General features: G+C 39.6%; 1 protein-coding gene across 4 annotated transcripts in view; it reads right to left on the bottom strand.

Annotated features, from left to right (window-relative positions):
- Window positions 1–21,216, bottom strand: part of TENT4A (terminal nucleotidyltransferase 4A) — a 93,213-nt gene extending 71,997 nt beyond the window's left edge. For all 4 annotated transcript variants that reach the window (XM_072605393.1, XM_072605394.1, XM_072605395.1 and 1 more), the window contains exon 1: window positions 20,126–21,216. In XM_072605393.1, the coding sequence (XP_072461494.1) occupies window positions 20,126–21,090 (965 nt within the window). In that variant the 5' untranslated portion in view covers window positions 21,091–21,216. The remainder of the gene's footprint in view (window positions 1–20,125) is intronic.
- Window positions 21,217–23,740: the final 2,524 nt, after the last annotated feature.

Here is a 23,740-nt window from a genome sequence, read left to right as displayed (position 1 = left end):
AACTCATCCTGGTTTGCAAAGATAAAAGATAATAACTGGACCTGTAATTTCACTAATTTAGAAACTTCTAAGTAAGACAATTCCTTCTGCCAAGGTAGATAGATAACTTCTCTATAATTTATGGGTTAAGAGTTATCTAAATGACTGAGGGGTTAAATGACCTCCCCAGGGTCACACAGTGATGTGGCAAAAGCAAGACTTTGACCTTGGTCTTCTTGGCTCTAAAGCCCACTATTTCTCCATTATACTCCAATGTCTCTCTTTTGATTTACAGACCTAAGATTTTAAATTGAACTAATTAATCTGCCCATAAATTTGTATAATTGTGTAGGATTATTTTACAAATAAGTAAGTATTCTTTCTCATTTCAGTTGCCTGACAATGGAGCTTTTTTTCTGTTACACACTTTTCCTCCAGGTCACCACCTAAAATATTCTGTTTATTTTATATTCTATTTCTTTTAAATTTATGGTTCCTCTCCCTTCTCCCAATGTGGACCTCAGACTGATTTCTCTGACTTTGGGGGGTGAGGAGAAGGAGCAGGGCAGAGTAGAAGGAGAGTCTTCCTAAAGTTCACAGCCTCCTTCCCTTACTTCTGCGCATCCTCTGGATTTCTCCCACAAGAGTCTTCATGGAAAACTTTTCATTCTACTACTCAAGTATTATTTTTAAGTATAATTCAATAAAAGGAAAACCTCATTCACAACCCAATTCAGTGAGACAGAGGGGAAAATAGGAGTTTACTAAGCAAATTAAACATTCCCATGTTTTGTTTACATAATTAAAGTTCTAGGAAGAACTATCAGGCTAATCACTAAAATTTAAAGCCTATATGCAAAACCAGACCTATTTGCAAATGAATTAGGACATCAAGATACAGGCCTTTAAAAATTATGAGTAAACAGAGTTTAAACTTCAAAAGGAACAAACTGAAAAACAAGTTAATTTTAATATGTTGCATTAGCAACATATTAAATAAAACATTAATTAAAAACAAATCAATATATTTTCACTGAGTTACAAGCAGGGATTTTCACTGAAAACCAAATTTTAAACTACAAATTTTCTTATTAACTTCATTTTTAAAAGCCTTGATTCAAGCTACTCTGTTCATTTGAAGACAGCCTAATTTCTGTAGCCTAAATGTAAAAATAAATCTATGGAAGTACTGTCAAAATAAATGTCTTTCTAAGTCACATTTTATAATGGAATAACAATTCACCAGGAAGGAAGGTGAGCTATGTTTGAGCTGTGAATGTAATGAAATTTACATGCAACCATTTTGGGATTAGAAAATTGAGTCACTCGTTAAATAAATATTTAAGTCATTACTATGTAGCACCTGGCTCTGAAGTGCTGGGAATAATACAAAGATCAGAAGAAAAAAAAATCTCAGCTTTCACAGAGCTTCCATTCTATTAGGAAGACAGAATTCAGAAAAGTAAATATAAAATATATTCAAACTAAAAGAAGGGGAAAGAGAGAATTTGCAATAGGGGAAACTAGAGATTCCTTCAAGTGGAGGTGAGGAGGAATTCCTTGGAACACAAAAGGAAGCAAATTGACGAGGAAGTTTCTGGTAAGGGAAATAGCAAGTCATATTAGAACCAAAGCAAAGAGAAATCTAGACTACAGAATAGGAACAGAATAGCCAATACGAATCAAGAACTATTACATAAATGTTCAATGAGTTAAAAGAATGTAATAAGGAGATAATTAACACCCTTCCAAAAGAATTGTCCTGGAAAACAGAATAGAATAGATAGACCTTGGGGCACCCAATAGTGGAGAGAAAAATAAATTCACTTGTAAGCAGATACATAATTAGATAAGTGGAATTTTTAAGAGTTAAATACTGTGGAGAGTAATCTGTGCCCAGAAGTTACCAAGTCATTTAACCTTTGAAAGGAGAAGTTATTCAGTAGAGTTTTTAAAAAGACTATTTTTGGTAGAAAAAGCACAGATGAGATCTTGACCAAAACTGATATTACCTTAGTCACCCTGAAGAGGTACTACCACTTAATGACAGATACTTCAAGTAGTTCAAGCATAGGTTGCTGGAGCTATAATCAGACTCAATCAACAAGTATTTATTAAGAAGCCTTTCTGAGGTGCCAGGTACAGTGCAAACACAAAGAAAACAAGAATAAAGTCCCTACCCTCAAGAGGTTAACATCTTAAAGTCTAAAGAAGGCCTTCAAAGACGTAATTGATTCTCACTTTTTACCAATAAGGAAGAAGCCTACTTAGGTTAAATAATTTGCTCAGATTCAGTTTTGATGCAAACCTAGGTCTCTAACTGCCAATCCACCTTCCAAATGGAGTGGCCTGCTTTCCCCAACCTGTTTTAAGGAATGTAAACTTAACTAATAATAATAGCTAGTACAGCTAATAGGTTTACAAAGCTCTTTGCAAATACTGTCTCATCTATACAACTCCGAAGAAAAGTGCTAATATAATTTCTATTTACAGATAAAGAAATTGAGGCAGACAGAAGTTAAATGGTTTATTCAAGACCACACAGCCAAAGTCTGGGGCCATATCTGAACTCAGATCTTCCTCACTCCCAGTCCAGCACTCCAGCTCTATATATTTCATCACCAGCTGTCTATGTCATCGGTTTACAGTGGCATCCCTAAGACCTTTTAGTGAGCCATGCTTATTGACTTAATTCAAATTACAGGTTTGCTTTGAAAATGAACTAGATTTCTTCATCAATAAACTACTTAAATTTCATTAAGTCTTAACTCTCCCCACACCCTCGAGAGGTTTTACCTTATTTTACAAGCCTTCTTTAAAAATCAATGCTTTCCAATTCAAAATAGGACACATCTCATCCCACATGTTTCTAATATTCACTAGTCCATCTGAGAACCTACACTGAGCCCCAGAGAGGAAAGCTTTGAGGCAGTTATCACACATTTGCATGTACTATAAACTGTGAAAAACAAGGGATGTATTTAAGTACAGGAGAAGTTTTACCCAAGTAGCACCTATAAAAATTTAAAGAGTTCTACTCTGTATATAGGTATAATCTTGTCCTACCATCACCCAGGGGCTGAGAGGAGAAGCAAAAGTAACTAGTACAAGCAGTATCCCATTTACAAAGAAGCCACATTCTGAAAGTTTATTTATTAAATCAGTGTTTGGTACTTTGAACCATTTTCCAATAGAAACATTACAATATTGATAAATTCTCAAATCAACCCACAAAAGCTTTTTTGACCCCTCAATAAACTCAAAAGTAAATGATATGATAATGGTACCAAAGAACCTAAACACAATGTTTCTACGGTTAAAAAAAAAACATATTCAAACTTCTAACTTGAAGACTTCAGGACCAACACCCTACTCAAACAAAACCAAGGATTTCCATTGTCATGCCCTCTCTATAAGGGCAATAAGAGTTCAAGGAGGTAAGGAGCACCTAAGGATTACCACTTTCTTTTCTTCTTCAATTCTGCCAGTAATTACTCAAATTCTCCATGGGCTATTATGCTTTCTAGAATCCACCTTTCTCCCTTAAAAAAAAAAAAAAGGATATTACTTTCCCATTTCCAACATTCTGACATAGCTTATGCTTTCTGAAATTCCTTAGGGATTACAATCTTTCAATGATCCCATCTGCAAGTTCTTTCATACCACGTGATACAATTTCTCTAGTCCAGAAGGCTTGATCTCCTTCAAAGAAATTAAGAACCTAGCAATTATTTCACCTATCTTGAAATACTAGTTCCTTCTTAACATTGTAATAACCATTTTTCCTGTGAAGATCATTCTTCATAGAAAAAAATTAAATTACATTAGAGCTAAGTAGTTTTTCCCTCTCATGTCACTAATATCATTAATAACAACTAACATTTATACAAAACTATAAAAATTCACAAACTCTTTTCCTACCTACTACTGTATAAAAAGGTTATTGCAAGTACTATTATACACATTTTATGGATAAGGAAACTCGGAGAGGTGAAGGAACTTAACCATGGCCATTCAGATAAGTGGCAATGTCAAGCTTTGAGAACAGGCTTTCCAAACAGTTCTTATCCTACTATACTGAGCTACCATTATACCATCTGCTCCCTCCAACCTACATGGTTTTTATCCCTTTACTGTTTACCCTCTATCCAAGCTAACTTTAAGGTCCTTTTTACTTTTCCTAAATTTTGGGTTTGGTTTTTTTTCTCCAAAAGCTTCAGTTCATTCTGAAGTTCAGCCTTACTAATACTGTTCTTGCAGTTTATGACCTATCGCTCTTACTTGGTCCTTGAAAACCTTTAGACCTTATGGATTTAAGGTGGAATTTCCATCACTATAGAGGACTGGGAGGATAGGCAAAGACAACAGAAGAAGACTATAAAAAGGTATGTCCCTGACCATGGATGAAGTATATCTAACAAGGCCTAGGGGGGGAAAAAGTTTTCCTGGAGGCTCACAAATATAATCAAAAGTACTTTAAACAAACAACGAAAAAAATTCAGGGAGCGGAACTGTCCACATAAATCCAGTACTACAGAAGCAGGTATAACACAGAAAAGAGAATTTAGTGATTCATGAGGGACAATATGCATGAAGAGAGAAAGCAATAAAAACTATGGCTTTTGAAGTCTACTGTACAGATGAAACAAAGGCAATAAGGAGAGTAAATGAGAGATCCCTAAGGAAAGAAGGCAAATTTGACCTCATTTATCACAGACATGGTAGTGGTGAATCCCATAGCTAGAAAATAGGTCTGGGAAAAAATACATCTTATTATTTTAAGAGAAAAAAAACAATCATCTATTAAGAAAACATGAGCTCCTGAAAGGATATAAGTTTCCACCAAGCAGAGACTATTTTGCTTCTGTTTTGTCACTAAAAAATAATGTTTTGAACTAAAGATTATAAAAATGCTTAGTAGAAAGACATCCAAAGTAAAGGGGGAAAATGTTCAAGTAATAACAACTGACATCTATAAAATATTTTCAAAATAAACATTCTTATACATTTAACTTCAACTTTCATGAGATAGGCAATATAATTTTTCTTAAAAATTTTCAAAGTTTGCTTATTTGTTTTAGCTTTTATTGTTGGGAGTTTGAGATGGGAGCAGGACTAGAATGTAACTGGTACGTGGAAATCATGTATGATAATTCCTTCATTTTTATCTTTGCATCCCCATCCCCTAGCACAATGCTTGGCACACAGCAGGTGTATAGTAGGTGCTTACTGAGGAAATCCTGGAATCTAAGAGTGGGGAAATATACTGCATAATATTGGGTAAGGATAAAGAAAGAAAGAGAAGATACATTGTTTCAGGACCTATTACAATATTACATTCCAATATTACAAAAGGGACTTACTGGACAAAAGGAAAAATTTGATGAGGAGTTTGAAAAACAGATCAAAAATCTGGTACAGAAGCATGATATTCTGATAATGGGAGATTCCAGCCATCTGCAGGAACTCTCTGTCAAAAGCAAAGTAATTACTTAATATGTGATTTGCCTTAATGATGAAGTAGGAATTTAAGGGACAATTCCATCACAAAAAAAATAGGAAGAGGAAAAACGCAGGCCTACTTTGACCTATGCTGACATTTAAAATATACAGGGAATAAATCCCAGTATGAGATAAAGAGAGATTTCTCCACTTTGACCAGTTTGGTCAAAGGAGAGAAAAAACTTATTTTCAAAATATAAACTCAAACACATCAACAACCATGAAAAAAATGCATCAAAATACTATTAACAGAATTGCAAATTAAACAACTCTGAGGATTTTACTTTACCCCTATTGAATTGACAAAGATAATAAAGGGTGACAATAGTTAATGTTGGAAAAACTGTGGGAAGACAACACACTAATACATTGTTGGAACAACTATGAATTGGTCTAACTATTCAGGGAAAATTCTTGGTTTTAGGAAAAATTACTAAATGTTCACAATCTCTAACTCAACAGACTCTCTACTGAGCACAACTCCAAAGAGGTTAATCAGAAAGAAAGGCCTTATACATAACAAAATATTTATAGCAGCACTTTCGGTGCAGGGAGGAAAAAGTAACTGGGAATAAAATAGGTGCCCATCCATCAGGAGATGATTAAACACACTATAGTATGTGAATATAATGAAATACTATCACACTTTAAGAAAAAAGAGACCAGTTTCATGAGAGCACTGGAGAATGGGTCATAGGAAGACAGCTGAAATTGGGAATGCTCAGCCTAAACAACAGCCTTGAGAAGGGATATAGTAATAATAATACTCTTCAAATATCTGAGTTCTCATGTGGAAGAGGGATTAAACTTACTCTGCTTTGCCCCCTCAGACAGGACTGGAAACAATGTGAAATCTTTACAGAGTGATAGATTTAGCTTGCTGTAGAGAAAACATTCCTAATAAGTATAGGCTTCTTCAAGGAAAAGATATTCAGAATCCGAAGGGATTAGCAGTCAGATGTATCATGACCTATGTCAGCCAAGATCCCTGTAGACTTTGGTAATGTGCCCCTCTCATCTTCTATACATTCATTCTTATGTTCTGTCACTCTACACCATACAAATGTAGAATCATGCCATAAAGTTAGCTATCTTCACTGCTTAACATCTTCAACATTGTCTAAACTACTAGAACAGCTAGTGGCTCATTTCACCAAGTTTTAAAATCCAACACAAAATCACAGATCAAGAGCAACAAAGAACCTCAGAAACCATCTAGTTCAACACAGTTTACATATAAGGAAACTGGGACCAGGAAGGTTAAATAAGTTGTTCCAGGTCACACATAAATGTCAAAGGTTTTCTAAACTCCAAAGACAAAGAATTCTCAAATTAGTCATCTGTGGTCAGGTAAAAATATAATCTAAATGGCATAATCCTCTACTTGCACTGCATCAGGCAAAGTATCCAAATGACCCAAAAGGCAAGAACTTTCCTCCCTCTTCTCTAATTTACAGAATTCTTCCATGAATTCTATAATGTAACTCAACAGACATTTATTTAGAGGGCTGAACTGCCAAAGGCTGAGCTCCAGTCAGAAGAATCACTGACATCCTGTGGCAATAAACTTCTTCACTACAAAGGAGTTTGAGAAAAGTTTGTTTTCAGTATAGGGAAGGAACTGAAAAAAAGACAGAACTGTAAAATAAAATGCCAGGGAAGAAAAATAAAGTAGTAGTTGTGTTCAATGTGCTGTTCATGACATTATGCATCTCTCAGTGACTGAAAAAAATTTGCCATTCTAAAGCCAGCTTAGTTCCCACAGAGTCTACCATCATCAATTTTTTCAAATGCTTGTATCAACCTTCTCTAAACTATATTAGCCATTAGGGAGAGTCAGTATTCTGTCATCATCTAGCACAGTCAGTCTGTCAGATACGTATACAACAGACACACATGCTGAAAGGTTGTCCCTGGCTTTATATTCCCAAATTTCATATGCTATTAAAACAATAAATCTGAGTTAATTATAGTGGGTGGATGATAAAAACAGTAAAATCAGAATACGACTTTTTGCATACAGTATTAATTAAAAAACAATTTGAAAATAAACAGAGCATAAGGTATAGCCGTTAAAGTATTTAGAGTTCACGGGAATATACTTATGAACATAGCTTGTGGTTTGAAAGAACCATCAAAAAGAGATTTTAAGAACCCTGACCTGGCAGATGCCCCAATCTAATTTTGCAATCCCTACATAAAAACAGTTGAGACCTGGTGAGAAGTCTCTCCCCACATCAAAATTGACTGGAAATTGAAAAGCAAAGAGATGCCAAGAAGAACTGCAACATTTATTTAAAAACCTAAAAAATATGTAGGAATACTTAGCTTTATATAATAGATGTTCCATATATACATATTTATGTTTAATCATTTTAAATGCATTCTGAGGCTCAATATTTGTCTTTAAAGATTAACTTTTTGTAAAATGAAGAATACAACAAAAACCTAATTTATGTTTTACAAATCTGTAAGTAAAAGTATTATTTAAAGCACTAGACATGATCATTTATTTTAACTGCTTCCCAATTTTAAAAACCACGCTGTGCACGGCTACATGTATTACTCTCTCATAGTATACTTTATAGTTACATAATATGTCTCTCATTTAATTCTCTGAACATCAGATAGGACATGTAAGCATTATGGTCTCCATTTTTAAAATGAGAAAAAATAAGGCTCATGAATTTAAGTGACTTCCTCAGTGCCACAGGCTGTTAGTAAAAAGAGCTGAGAGACAAATAAGGTAGCAGTGGATATGCAAATCTGAAGTTAACTCTGGATCCCTGCTAAGAAAGCCTAGTCCAGGGCACTGGCAAAAAGATGAAAGAGAGTAAAGTTGGACTGTGGAAAAAAAGAAGTAAAAGGAGGGCAAGTTAGCTTTGACTAGGCTTTTGAATCACTTTCCTATCATTGTGAATTTCTAAAACTTCATACTGTCAGTGTACTCTGAACCTACAAAAATGGAAATTTGGATGTGAAAGAAAAAAAAAGCAATCCAGTTTCTGAATGTATTCAGTTTGTTAAGAGATTAAAGGATAATTTATGGTGTATATTTCTACTACTGCTTTTCTCCTTGATTACTTTATGCAATGTAAATCCTAAACATTCCTAATATTTATGAGTCACCTCACTTTTTATATTCCTACTCAGACTTTTTTTTCTTGTCATAAAAGTAACAAAATTTCCATTTTAATGCCTCTTTTCTAATAAAAATATTGTCAATTAGTCTAGTTAAGGTTAGTCTTCAATAAAAGTTTTTAGAGCTTCTAACTAGAAAAGTGCTGGATAACAAAAGCTGCATGGTTCACAGATCCAACACTAAGTTAAAAATAAGTTGAATTCTAGCTCTGCTACTAACTGTAACTAAATAAATCACTTTACTTTCCCAAGTGCCTTTCCTTATCTATCAAAATGATAATAATAATAATAATAATAATAATAATAACAATAGCTAAATGGTGCAGTGGATAGAGCACCAGTGCAGGAGTCAGGAGAACCTGAGTTCAAATCTCACCTCAGACACTTCACACTCACTAGCTGTGTGACCTTGGGCAGGTCACTTCACCTCAAACTTCATCCTGGGTCATCTCCAATCATCCTGATGAATATCTGGTCGCTGGATTCAGATGGTTCTGGAGGAGAAGTGAGGCTGGTGACCTACACAGGCCTCCCTCACCCAAAACAAAGTCAAGTGCAAGTCATGTCATCATTTCTCTAATGGCATGTTCTTCTTCAACAACAAAGGACAAACACACATAGGCTAGACCATTCTGTCTAATGACCATTTTGGTTCTAAAAATCTGTTGTCCTAAGATTCTAAAGCTAACAATTTAGATACTTCTTTGATCTTCTCCAGCCTTCAGGTTTACAGGTGCTACAGAAAATTAAGCAACTATTCCCTGCCCTCAATAATGATAATTCCTTTTTGAATGGAGAGCACAAATACGGGCACATTTATATACAACAAATGCCAGAAACATACAAATAAGAAAATACAGCAGTATTGCTCTCACTAATTAAGGAGAAGGGAATTTTTAACAATGGTTTCTCTCAGAAAAAGGGGAGAATTTTTTCTAATTTCAAAGAACAGTTTCAGTCTCAAACCGTTTGCAGTGCTCAAGCCTAAAAGACTGTTATAATTAAGAGTCATTAGTAGTTTCTATAGGAAAGCAGTTATAGCCAGTGCTGGAAAGGTTGGCATATGTGCATTTAAAAAACAGTTAAAAGGATTTATGATAGAACTGGGCTTTTTGTAAGTTTTTGTTTTCAGTCTATACAGTTAGAGGAAGGGGAGCCTCTATGTCTTCTAAACAAAGTGCAGGTCACCCTTAACAGCTGTGGAGCCAGAGTAATTATAATTCATTTTTGTGAGTGAGACTAGATATCTAACCACCATTCACTAAAAACTACCAGCAATATTACACATTCTTCAGTTCAGCCAAACTATCTTTCTTGCTATTACTCATATTTGACATTCCATCTCCTATATCGTGCCTTTGCATAGGCTGCCTCCTCACACCTGGAATGCCTCCCCCTCCTCACCTTCCCTCTTAAGAATTCTTAGTTTCTTTTGATTCCTCCCAGGAAAAAAAAATTACCTACTATGTATTTTGTATCTACATTTGCGCATGCTATCATACTCTACAGAAAGTAAATTCCTTGCAGAAAAGAAATTTTCGTTTTTGTCTTTGTATCTACACTGCCTAGAAAAGCATACCTCACATACAGCAGAGGCTTAATAAAGTTAAAATGGTTACATTTTAAAATACCCTAAGTAACTAGTGATTGATGAGGAAGTCACTCCTGAATCAGCTATATACATTCAGAAAAGCAAATTTTTAACATAAGGAAAATCCTTTTAAAGAAAATGCAAAGGCATTTAAGGACAAAACAGACAACAGAAGACAGAAAAAATCTGCAAAGATTTTTTTTTGGTAGTAAACTTTTTCACCATAAAAGAATCCCCAATACTTGATCTCTGTTACTATCTAGGACATATTTGCAGAGAAAAGAGAAATGGCACTGAGGACAATGAAAATGGAAAACTAAAACAAGACTATACAAAGGTGGTACTTGCTGGAAGCAACAATTTTGAAGATGTTGAAAGACTAATTCTCTCCTCTCAAATAAATGAAAAGATATCAAAGGCAAAGAAAAATAATCTCAAACCTTACTATTACCAAAAAAAAAGCAACTGAGAGATCAATACCTACTGAACTAAATGCCTGCTTTCCCATCTGTACAAAACTGGCATGAAAAAAAAATCTGCATATATCTCCATAACTATCTCTGATGAGAAAAAGCAGGCTTTTGCAAACAAAATTCCATAGAAGAATACATCTCTGTCATCCTACTTGAAAGATGCAGAGAATGCAAAGACCTATCACTATAGAATATTAAGAAAAAAACCATCTGGGTACAATTTTCCTCTTACAAGGTATCTTCCATACATATGCCAAAATCACAAAAAAGCTAAATAAACATATTAAAAGTGAGTTTTTAACAAAACCTAAAATATTGGATTGCATGGTAAACTAAACCTTCACCATTCTTGCCTGGAAAAGAAATATTTTTTTCTGTTTTTTTATTCCCAAATAATGTTTCAATCTAGAAAAAACATTTGGACGCTAGAAATCATCCTACACCAAAGGGCTGCATCTTCTAATCTCTACAGAAACCTAAACAGTATACCAGCACCATGCCAGAAAACTGAACTGCTTCCATCTGAATTGTCTGAGGAAGATTCTGAGGATCATCTGGCAGGATAAGGTACCAGACACTGAGTGAGATCCTTTCTTGAACTAAACTGCCAAACATTCAAACTCTACTGCAGAGAGCTCAACTACAATGGGCTGGCCATGTTATTCAAATGCCAAACATGCTTGCCAAAAAGACTACTTTATGGAGAACTCACACAGGGCAAGCACTCATATGGTGGTCAGAAAAAGTAATAGAAGGACATTCTCAAGGTCTCTCTTAAGAACTCTGGAATTGATTGTGTGACATGACAGACACTGGCATAGGGCAGCCCAGCACGGTGAGCCCTCATCAGAGAAGGTGCTGTGCTCTATGAGCAAAGCAGAAGTAAAGTAGCTCAAAAGAAATGCAAGATGTGCAAATTTAGAGAATCCACCCCAAATGTTAACATGGTCTATTTGTGCCAGACCTGTGGTAGAGCATTCCAAGCTCATATTGGTCTGAGCAGCCACAGTCCAACACACTGTAACTTGACTCTAACATAGTGATATCATTTTGGTCTTCTTCAAGAACAAAGGACAATCAACCACTTCCATTCTCTCCATTGGTGATCCTATCAGTTCTTATATGTTCAATATGCATCTGTATGCAGTCAACAAGAATTTATTACATGACTGCAATTGCCATGCATTGTGTTTTATAAAGTGAGCCTTCACCTCTCTCCTGAATTCCAGTCCCACCTCACCAAATATTTGCTAGAAATCACAACCTAGATATAACATAGACATCTCAAACATACCCACCAAAAAACTGTCTTTTTTTCCCCTTGAAAGGGGGAAGATTTCTGATTCTATTTCTGATAAAAGTTCCATTATTCTTTAAGTCAACCAGATTCACAATCTAGGTTCACAATCTCAAAGTTATCTTTGATTCTACACTCTACCTTACTCCCTACCCCCTATCCTCCATGCAAGATAGCAGATCATGATCATGTCAATTCTACCACTTCAACAAGTCTTGGATCTGTCCCCTCTCATACGATTACCACCTGGTTCAGGTCCTCTCACTGGGACTTTGCAATAGTCTCTTAACTGATCTCCCAGCTGCCAGTTCCTCCCACTCTAAACTATCCACCACATAGCTACCAAATTGACTCTCCCACCTCAAAAAAACTTTGCTCATTGGCTCTCTATTACCTCTAACACTGAATAAAAATTCACTTGCTCAACATTTGATCTTTTCAGATCAATTTCATCTCCTTCCTCCCCCCTAACCAAACTGGCCTAGATGCTTCCCACATGTGACCTTCCATCTCCACTCTTTGTGGCCTCCTTCCATTCCTAGAATTCGATTCCTGCTTACTACTGCTTCTCAGAATCCCTAACTCCCTTCATGTCTCTGATCAAGTGCTCCTTCTACACTAGCTAGGCCTTTTCTGATCCCTAAGTTGTTATTGTTCTTTCCTCACTCCAAAATTACTTCAAACATATATTTTGTATTAGCATATGAATGCTTATGTATTTTGTACTTATAATTTGTTTCCATCTAATTGAATGTTATCTCCTTGAGGTCAGGAATTGTTTCATTTTGTCACTGTATCATTATCGTCTTTGTTTCATGGGTTGCCAAAAAGGAAGGGGGGGGGAGGGGAATCATCACCAGATGCTCAGCCTAATAGTAATGTGCTCCAAAGAATTACAAATTATTATCACGCAAAAGACAATGGAAAAGAATTTGGTGGTTGTGAGCAGCAATGTAATCAATGAGAAATTCTGAAGAAAAATAGGAATAAAAGATTCCTTATCAAGGAATTATATAAGAAAAGATGGGTTGGTCATATGACAAGATCTAGAGATGACAAGAAGGTCATAGTGCCAACTAGGAGGAGCAGAGGAAGATCTTAAACACAGTGACCAGAACCTGTGGTAAACTAATGGGAAATATTAGAAAGGAATGACACTGGCATGAATCAGTTGTGATCTGCATCACTGAAGAAACTATCAAATCTGTAAGATCATAAATCGATTTGAATATCACCAACTTGTTGAATTAAGTTAAATGTCCACCTAGAGATACAGTTTTGAAAGGCAACTGTAGCAAGACAACAGGCAAAACAGTGGAAGTGAATTAAAATACGAAGGGTCAAAGCCACAGACTTGGGAAACACCATTATTAAGAGATTAGGAAGGTGAATCACTAAAGTAAATTGGAAGAAGCTATTAACGAGATATGAAGAGAATGAAGAGTGTTGTAGTTTAGGAAGAAAGAGTATTCTAGGAAGGAAGTTGTCAGAAATCAACTATTCCCTTTAAAATGGGATCTACCAAAAAGGCACTAAATTTGATGAAAAGTGAGTTATTGAGAGAATGGATTCAATAGACTAGTAGAGTACTTAGTGGAAACAGAATTGCAGAAGCTGAAGAACAGAAGGGGGTGGGGGGAATGGATGTATAGCATAGACTGTTGTTTCCAGGAGGTTAGCAGTCAAAGAGAAAAAGACTGACAGGGTAAAGGGAAGGCTTTTTTTTTTTAAAGGATTGAGGAGATTTGAACATATTCAAAGGCAGATGAGAAGGAACCAATGGGAGAGAGACTGATGATTATGAGATCATAAATTTAGCTAGAAAGGAGTGTTGAGATTATTCTAGGGATTCTTGATCTGAAGTTTACAGACTTGGATGTCAGGGAATCCATGAACTTAGACTAGAAAAAAAATACATCTTTATTTTCACTAACCTCTAAGAGAAACTTAGTATTTCCTTCAATTATGAATTTTCTTTAAAAATGTTATCCTGAGGAGTCCATAGGTTTCACTAGACTGTCAAAGGGGTCCATGATACTCCATTAAAAAAAAAAAGTCACAAACCCCTGGAGTCCAGCTCTCTCATAAATAATCTAGTTTATTGTATTTTATATATGACATAACAAATTCAGAGAGTGACTTGGTCACAGCTGAGGGGATGATAACTTGAAAGTATTCGAGTCATTTTCTATACCTTCTGACTCAGTCCAACAACCACAATCACTACATCTAACTAGCAGTCAAAATTTGCAAAAACACTTTTTTCCTAATCCTGTGAATTTACATGTTATTAACCCCATCGTAAAGAAAAGTAACCTGAAGCTCTAAAAGGTTAAATTAATTACCCAGGACTATATAATTAGTAATGGACATATTTGTGGCAGAACTCAAACCCAGGCATCCTAATTTTGAATTCAGTTTTCTTTCCATCATACCCACTGTCTCTCTCAGTACTACAGAATATACCTAAATACACTTTTTCTTTTTTTTTTTTTTTTACAACTGATAAGGTTTATTTACTTTTAGAATATTTTCTACTTTCTGTATCTTATACTTCAAAGAATAAAATTAGCTTACCTATGCTATTGGGGAGGGTTGTTGTTTCAGGGGGGGAATTGTTGTTTCAGGGGGAGGCAATCAGGGTTAAGTGACTTGCTTAGGGTCATACAACTAGTAGCCATGTTATTTTCACAAGAAATAGAATTTTGGTAGCAACCTTAAAAAAAAAAACCTGTACAGTACATCATAAAGACTTTATAGAGTTAGAATTCAAATCTTGGAAAAATCATCGGGCAATAAATAAATAAAAATTATCTTCAAGAATGAGGAAATGTTAGTCTTTTATCATATAAATATTCAAATTTGATGTTCTAAGGGGATTTTTTCCTCATATTGTACTTGTCTTTTATTTGCCCACATAACCTAATGGGCATATTCTCACTAACATCATATAGCACTAGTAGATATCTATGTAAGAGGTCAGGAAGGGCCAGTTTATCATGGAGTAGGAGCCTGATCTAAAGCTTCTTACCTCAAGGAATATAAATTCTTAATTTTACAGATGATAAAACTAAAGTTCAGAGAGATTGTGTCTTGCTTGATGTCACATAAAGCTACGAAAACCAGCTTGAAATTCAACCTAGAACTTACTATCCTTAGTCCAACACTGTTTTTATTTATACTACATGGGCTGTTTATCTCTATCTAAAGAAAAGAAATGAGGAGTGGGGCATAAGTGGAAGAAGGATAGTGGCAGCGGTGGTGGTGATTAATATTTGTAAAATAAATTGCACCTTGTCAATCCAAAACAGTCAATTGCCTGAAATAAAAAATCAGTTTATCATTTTTGTGTTTCAGTTGTATCAAACTCTTTTTGATCCCATTTAGGGTTTTCTTGGCAAAGTAATGGAGTGCTTTGCCATCTCCTTTTCCAGCTCATTTTAGAGATGAGTAAACTGAGGCAAACAAAGTTAAGTAACTAGTAATTGTCTGAGGCAGAATCTGAACTCAAATCTTTCTGGGCCCAGGTATCTATCCACTACACCACCTAGCTACTCCTAAAACATCAGCACTGTGAGTCATTAGAAAAAAAAATATTCTCTTATTTGTATGTACTTAGGAAAATAGGATTCTGGTTCTATAAAGTCTGACCATGAATAAGTCACTTTATTCCTTTCTGTACTTCAGTTTCCTCATCTGCAAAATGATTATTACCTTCCCCACAACATAAAGCTGCTGAGACAATTTCATTCCATTTAACAGACTACATGCCAGTTGGGAAATAATATATCTGACTACTGAATCAGATTATAGAACATACAGAGAACCTATATATGTACATTTGACTACAGAAAAACAATATTTAAGTTTTTTTTTTAAAAAATATATTCAAGCAACCTGTTAAACTTTCTTTAAAGTATAATTAATATAATAAGGTATGAATAAGTATTCTGAGGAAAAGAGAAAATATAAACACAAAGTAGTGGTATTATCTGTTATACAAAGGAAATAAGCATCTTGAAAATAAGTAAAGGTAGAGCCCAAATGGAGAGGGGGAGAAATGAGTGTTTTGAATTTCCTTGATTTTCTGAATTCCCTCAATAAGATGAAAGAATTCAAGACAAAGAAGTTAGAAATAAATCCAAAAAACACTCTTCTCTGAAGTCGAAACAATTGTTTATTCCATTACATAACATATATACAATCACTACATAACAGAAGTTTTTTTCTTCCAATAACTGAATTAAAGACAAACCAAACTTAAGTATCCTTGAGGGGCAACAGTAAAGATCTTGATGCAAAAACTGTTACAACTAATAACCACCAATGAAATATATGACACATGATAATAATATTCATTAAGTTCAAGAGCTACATGTAGGGCATGGTCAAGTATTAACTACAAGTGGCAGCCTTGACTTTTTCATTGCATGTGTTCAAGAGTATTTTTTCTGAATCATCAATTGTTCAATTTCAAACATCCCTAACCCTACGGAATTGAATCAAACTTAAGAAACTACTGACCCCATTTCTATCTTAGAAATACCTGGGCACTTCTCTATAATATTTACTCAGGCTTTCAATAACTTCAATAACTAACCTCTCCCCACCTCCCTCATACCCAGGTTGTGTCTCTCCTTTACTGACTTACGAAACAAAAATTTGCACAGCCACCCTCTGACTGTTAGGATGGCAGGGAGATAGATAGGTAAAAAGTCAAGGTATTTAAAAGCCAAGAAAGAAGACCAAGTTACACTAGGTATTAACCCAAGGAAGTTCAGAGTCAGGAATGGTACTAGATTTTGTTGGTACTACTGACAGAATTTCTCTTTCAGCCATAATTTCTTCTTCTAACTCTCAAATTTATCAACTATTCTCAAACTGCTTTTTTTAATGTAAAAATAATAACATTTAATAGAACCAATATAGATTAGCAAAACCCAAGCAAACATTTCACCTATTCCCTTTTTCTTTCTGAAAGTTCCCATTTATTCTTCCCCTCTTTACCCTGTGACCTGTTTTTGCCTTATCACAATCAAGGTTCAATTAACTCCACAAGCAGATTGGACAAATACTCATAATGCCAATGCACTTGTTCTAAGGGTAGAAAACCAATGCTGAACTTCCCCCTACATTTTTCCAGAAAAGTACAAGTTGCCACATCAGTCATCAGGCAAAAGTTCAATTGCACTATGGGTTAGAGCTACAATTTCATACCCTAATCCTACAACCAGATCTAGAACTATCAAGGAGATAAGCAATTTCAGCAACAGGTCCTCCACAGTTAACTAATTAAGCAACAGAAAATTCCAAAGTTTTATCTGTTGCTTATTTCCAGCGGGTTCCTTTTCAGACTCAAGTGGATTAGACCTTTTTGTAGTGCTAAACTATCTGGCTGGTTCAGCCCCCAAGGCAGAATGAGGAGTAGTCTATGACTGGCCTAGGTTTCCCATACATACAAACTGGATAAGGATTTGATCTATAGTCTTTTTACCTTAATCTATGACACAACTCTGATTTTCTACTTCCAAATTCTCACCCATTATTGGAGAGGTATAAGTAACAGGACAGTAACATAAGAAGTGAGCCACTACCTCAGCCCCTTCAGGAAGTATGCAACAAACCATCAATCTCTCTTTTCTTTAATGCAAAAGTGAGCTTGCCTTTAGTTTACAATAATAAAAGGCATCAAAGGAAATAGGGGAAAGTGTGAATTCTTGAGGAGACACTTTAGATAAAAGTTCCAAAGCAATCTGAGGATCACTAGAATTAACAGACCTTTGGTGTTGTTTATACCACTAATTCTGGTAGCATAAGCCATGTTCCACGTTCCACAAAATGTCCTATAACCTGGTGGAGAGGTAAGTAATGAAAAACAAGCAAAACAGTGAGAACAACTAGGGTCCAGTGTACAATCAGCAGAATCATTTGGCAAAGCACTGACATGTATGGTGGACATGCCTCCCAAAATGGACAGCATTTAATTACCTGTAAATAAGATGTTACTTACAGGATATACAAGTCTAATTTTGTTTACTAACAAGACAAATTCTATTCAAATACTTTAACTTTTAAGCATAATGGCACTACCAAATTTATAAGTATTATACTATTCAAATTTCTAAATCCAATCTCTACTTAGGAAGCTCTAACAAGTCAAAAACAAAAAAAATTTAAAGCTCTCTTCATCATCCCACCAAGTATTCTCAGTAGCCACAGATTGAGACTTCAAATTCAAACCAGGTGAAACAAGTTATGGGCAAGTTGCTATAATGTATCATGCATACTTTCAAGTATCAATTTCCATGCATTCCAAAGTACTTAAACTAATTTTTAAAAACACACAATACGATTTAAAGAGATCTAGTTTAAACAGAGTCCTTTACTATCACTTTTCCCCACACACATTTGTAGGACAACAATAAACAATATTACTAATAATGCTATAGTGCTGCAAAATCTGCATGTGCCTGCTTAAAAAGATTTAAGTTACAGTTTTTATGTTGAGTATAGTTTATTAGCTTGATTGCTTGGAAAAGCATAATAATAAATGTTAACTGTCCATAACACAAGACTGCCCCAAGCAACCTGCATGATGCTTTACTCACAAGAAGTACTTATTAATAAATGTTTATTGAAATGAACTCACATGGAATAAAAAAGGAAGAAAACCTTTGCCTTTGTTTCCAAATTCTCAATTATACAAATCTCAAAATGAGGGATGAGGGAAGAGACAGAAAGGGAAGTATACTTTTACGCATTCATTACTTAGGATAGCAGCAAAATGGAGCACATTTTTTTGAAACTTCCAGGTTCAATATTTTCACCAAAATTCAGACATAACAAAGTTTTTTAAGTGAACTGAATAAATATTTTCAGTCACAGATTCCAGTAAAAGAATAACACTATGAAAGCTGGGACTAAAGACCTACAACTGTTTCAGGTTTTTTTTTCTTTAATGTAATGTATGACCACTTAACCACAGTTTAACTGTAATATAAAAGATATAACTCCTGAATTTGTTTTTAGGCTATTCAATTGCATTGTTACAGAAAAATCTTATAATTTAATGCAATACACACCCCAATTTTCTTGTCTTTAAGCTGTTTATATTTCCCTTTAAAAAATGGAATTGTGACAATCCTAACAATAGAACCTACCTAATCAAAACCCCATGCCAATTTTCTTTAAGACAACTTATATGAGAATACTTAGGTGAAGAAAAATTAAAATTTCCATTCCTTTCCTAAGTGATTAGTAATTTTGCACAGTACCACTGTAGAAAAGCCATATGTAAAACTCCAGCAGTCTTTTCCTTTATCTGTTAGTTTCATGATCTGAACTATCACTCATATTAAAATCCAGACTTCTCCTTTTAAAGAATAATTGAAGTTAGTAGTTATAAATTATATTCAAACTTACCTCAAAGGTCAGAGCCTCTAAATTCATGAAAATGAATAATTTCAAAGGAAATTATTCAGCACCAATGTCACTCTCTGTTTCAGTACAAGTGACTTTTGACTGGTACCCTACAATTCACGTGTCTGTCCAACTCTTCCTGCTGGATCCCTACTTAGACCTGATCTCTAGCACCCGGGTCTCTTTTACAGGTTTTGTGCCAAATAAGGAGCAGAAAATTTAAAATCGGGCATCTCCTTGCTATCTCTAAACACCCTAACAACAATCACTTTCATGTACACTTCAACAGCCCTTCTTCACTATGGCAATAGATGAATAAATGTTTTCCATAAGGGGCTGTGACTTAATCCCCAAGTTCTCTAGTTATTTTTATAGCCCATTCAACCCTACTTTGTATAACTAAGCATCCGCTGCTCTACCCCACCCCCTATAAAAGTGTTGCACTTCAGAAAGAAACCAACTAAGCACTGCTCCCTAAGCCCCTCCTTTCTCAATACATTAGGGTATGCCGATCACTCCCGCTTTCCCCAACACACACACACACACACACACACACACACACACACACACACACACACACACACACACACACACACACACGTTAGCACGCCATTTCCTAACATTTATGGCTGCAATAGAACAATTACATCCCACCCTGCATTCCCAGGTCCCCGTTACTTTAACCCTTCGAGTGCTGTCCGCTCTCTGCAGGGCATGACTCACCCCTGGATGCCCGGGCTGTACGTCCTGGTCTTCCAGGGGGTGCCGGGTCTCTGCTGCTGCTCCTGGGGGAGGTGGTTATTGTTCAGCGCAGCCCCCCGGCTCCCGGACAGCAGGTAGTTCATCCCATAAGTGCTAGCTTTATTCTCCCGTTTCCTGCGGCCCGGATGGTACTGGTGCTGCTGGATGGAGTTGGCTGAGGCGGGGGCATTAGACGGCGGGGGCGGGGGCTGGGACTGCTGCTGCTGCTGCTGCGGCGGCTGCGGCGGGGGCGGAGGAGGCGGCGGCGCCAGGAGGTTGCTGTTGGCTCCACTGTGCGGGTTATGGTGGTGGTGATGGCCATTCACGCTGTTAAGATTGTTCAGTTTGTTCTCATTGAAGTTAAAAAAGGCGCCGGGGCCTCCGCCTCCTCCCCGGCCAGGTAAGGTACCACCGCCGCCCCCGGACAGAGTCCGGCCGGAGGAGGCGCTGCTCGAGGACGAGGACGAGGAAGAGGAGGAAAAGCCGGGACTCTCGGTGCCAGACTCGTTGTTGGAAGAGGTGGACGACGACGATGACACGGAGGGAGACTTCTGCAGCCGCCGCCCACCGTCGGCGCTCCCGGCCGCAGCGGCTGGAACCAGTCCGGTCAGCAGCACAGGCAGTGCCGCGGACGGCGGAGGCGAAGAGGCCGAGGAGAGGCTGCCTCCGCCGCCGCCGCCGCCGCCGCCGCCGCCGGGGGTCGGAGCCGCGAGAGCCGCGACAGGACCAGCTTTGACAAGCGGGGTGCAGCTGTGGCTGCCGCCGCCAGGGGTGCAGGGGGAGGAAGCGGCAGCGGTGGTGTCCAGGGCCGGGGAGTTGAGGCAGAAATACGGCGGGTAGCTAGAGCTGCTCCGCCCCACTCCCTGCGAGGTCTCCCAGATCTGCATCCAGAGAGCATTAGCGGGTCCTTTCTGCTCGGGCTGAATCCAGGCCACACGCGGATCCATTCACCCTCTCTCCGCCGGCCGCCTCTCCTCCCCGAGCGGAGACGACTGCAAGCACACGAACCCTCCCCACCCCCTGCACGCGCGCGCACACACAAGACACACACTCACTCACACTCAGACCCGACCGGCACTCACTCACCCCAGACAGAGTAAGCTCGGGAGCCGGCAAGAGCGGCAGCAACCCCGCCCCCTGGCTCTCCCGGGCGGCGGCGGCGGAGCACAGCCCCGCAGCCCTGCCCTCCGGGCTCCAACGCCTCCACCCCCAGCCCCAAGCTCGCACACACTCACTCACACACAAACCCACCCCCCCACCCCCCACCCCCAGAGACAGACAGGCAGACGGACGGACAGACAGACACCCAGCGCTGCCGGCCGCGCGGTGCGGCCCCGGCGCTGCTCCAGGCCGGCTGCTCGCTCTCCCCCCTCGGTGTCTCGGCCGCCGCCGCCGGGGTGGGAGGAGAGAGGGAGCAAAGACAGGAGGGAGGGAGACAGAGAGGGAGGAAGGGAGGAGGGGGAGGGAGCGCAGGCGGTGGCGGAGGCGTCGGGCCCGGGCTGGGCTGAGGCTGGGAGGCCGGGGCCGGGACAGGCAGGGTCGAGGCCGGGGACGCGGGCTGGCTCCGGCTCTCGGCACGTTCCTGGCGGGCGGCTCCGGGCTTTCTCTCCGCGTCTCTCGCTCGCTCTCTGTCTCAGGGGTTCCCGAGTCACACGCCCCGGAGCGGGGGCCGCGGCGGCGGCGGCGGCGGCGTTATCCACAGGCCGGGGGGAGCGGCCATCTGTAATGGGGCGGGCGGGGAGGGGGAATGGGGAGGGGGGGCAGCCGAGGGGGCGGGCCCAGCCGCCGCGCAGCCGGCACAGGACGCCCCGGAGGAGGGGACCGGGCGGCGGGCGTGCTACGTCTACCCGAAGCCCGGGGCTTCTCGCTCACTCTCCAGCCCCTGCTATTCAGGCACAGACAGTCCAGAAAACAGCAGCGCAGAGCAGGAATCCGGACCGAGGCGGAGGCCGCCGCCGAGGCTCCAATGAGGGGAGGGGGGGAAGAGGAGGAGGGGCCGGGGGCGGGCAGAGGGAGGGGGAGGGGGGAGCAGGGAGGGCCGCCCTCGCCGGCAACAGAATTCACACTGCGCATGTGCTGTTGATTTTAAATCCTCACTAGACTCCGCCGCCTTGGTTACCACGACTGCGCACTAGGGCTCTCCTCGGGACTGGCGGAGGGGAGGCGAGATGGAAGATGTTGGAGTACGCGACAGGGAGGGGCTGTGGAGCTGGGGAGGGGGTGTCGGAGAGGTGTCTGGAGGGTTCGGAGACGGCTCACCCGCGCTGCTTTTAAAATGGACTTGGCCTAGGACGAAGAGGCTAATGTGGATGTGTGTGCATGTGTGCGCGCTGCTGGGACTGACATGGCACACACGGATACACGTTGGGACCCGGGCCAATACCCAGAGACGTGCGCGCGGTGTCTGCTAGCGGGAACATTTGGAACCTCTCAGAAAAGCCGAGACGCCGGCAGCCGGGGTCCCTGTACCACCCCGGCCGGCTCTCGAGGGCGCTTGCGCAGCGGGACCCCTTAGCCGTCACCTCTGGATGGAACTTTCTGCGCAGCTGGGGAGGGAGGGGTCCTACCCCCACCACCACCACCCCTACGCCTCATATCCTGGGCCCTAATTCCAGGGGTGGGGGTGGGGAAGAGTGGGGAAGGTGATGAAAGCTGCCAAGGCTTTTGCTGCTACGTTGAGGAGGGAGGAGGGAAGCGGATGAGGGCCCGCATTGATTGTGAGTCTCAGAGCTCAGCAGTTTCCCTGGAGCTGCCTTCCTCCCCCTGTCATAACTGGGGCCATGTGCCTCCTACGCCAGACCAGCGGCTGCGTGTCCCTAAGAAGCTCTGATTTATGGCTGATCATCAAACGGCCGCTTGCTTCTATTTCCTCTCCTCCCCGCTGGGTTCAAGCAAGTGTCTGCTAAAGCCTCCGCCGCGCAGCGGCCCGACTTGAAAAGAGTCTGAATGGCCGTTCATTGGCCCCTTTCGTCAGCCCCTCTCCCAGCCCCCGGTGCGGTGCCCGGCGTCGGAGCCTATTTCAAAATCTGTTTGGTCTCGTTAAACGACAAGTCCTGGCAGCGGCGCTCTCCGTGCCCCGAGTGCGGGTGGATCTGCCGCTGCCCAGCAACGAGCCCCAGGAGTTTTACCCTGGCTGCCAAGCTGCTAGTTTCAGTTTCATTTCCATTATACTGTTTCATTAAACGGGACTGTATTACATAAGTAGCAAAAGTCTAATAAATAACTTCGGCCTGGGTGGGAACGGGACCTACAGCAGGGTGCTAGAGCCGGCAGGAAGTGGCAAATCAAAATTCCTGGGGTCCGATTCCAGCCTCTAAACTGCAGAGTACTTATCGTGTTCTATGGGGAGGGGAAGAAAAGATAGAAAAGGAAAATTTGCCCCCATATATTCACATTTGGAGCATGTGCACGAAAAAGTTAAAGGTCCAAATGTTAATTTTCTAATATTTGTTATGGAATGTCCCTAGAGGAATACGTAACCACATATCTGGTTAGAACATTTTTCTTCCAAAATAAAGAAACTGCAGTTGTGGAAGCGTTTTGATGCCTGATGTGCCCGCTTATTGAATTTTCAAATACTTTCCCTTGCTGCTTTTA

The sequence above is a fragment of the Notamacropus eugenii genome, chromosome 4 (genome assembly GCF_028372415.1).
Source record: "Notamacropus eugenii isolate mMacEug1 chromosome 4, mMacEug1.pri_v2, whole genome shotgun sequence".
NCBI classification, from domain to species: domain Eukaryota; kingdom Metazoa; phylum Chordata; class Mammalia; order Diprotodontia; family Macropodidae; genus Notamacropus; species Notamacropus eugenii.
The sequence above is the reverse complement of the archived record's forward strand: the minus strand, read 5'-3'. Positions and strand labels throughout refer to the sequence as shown.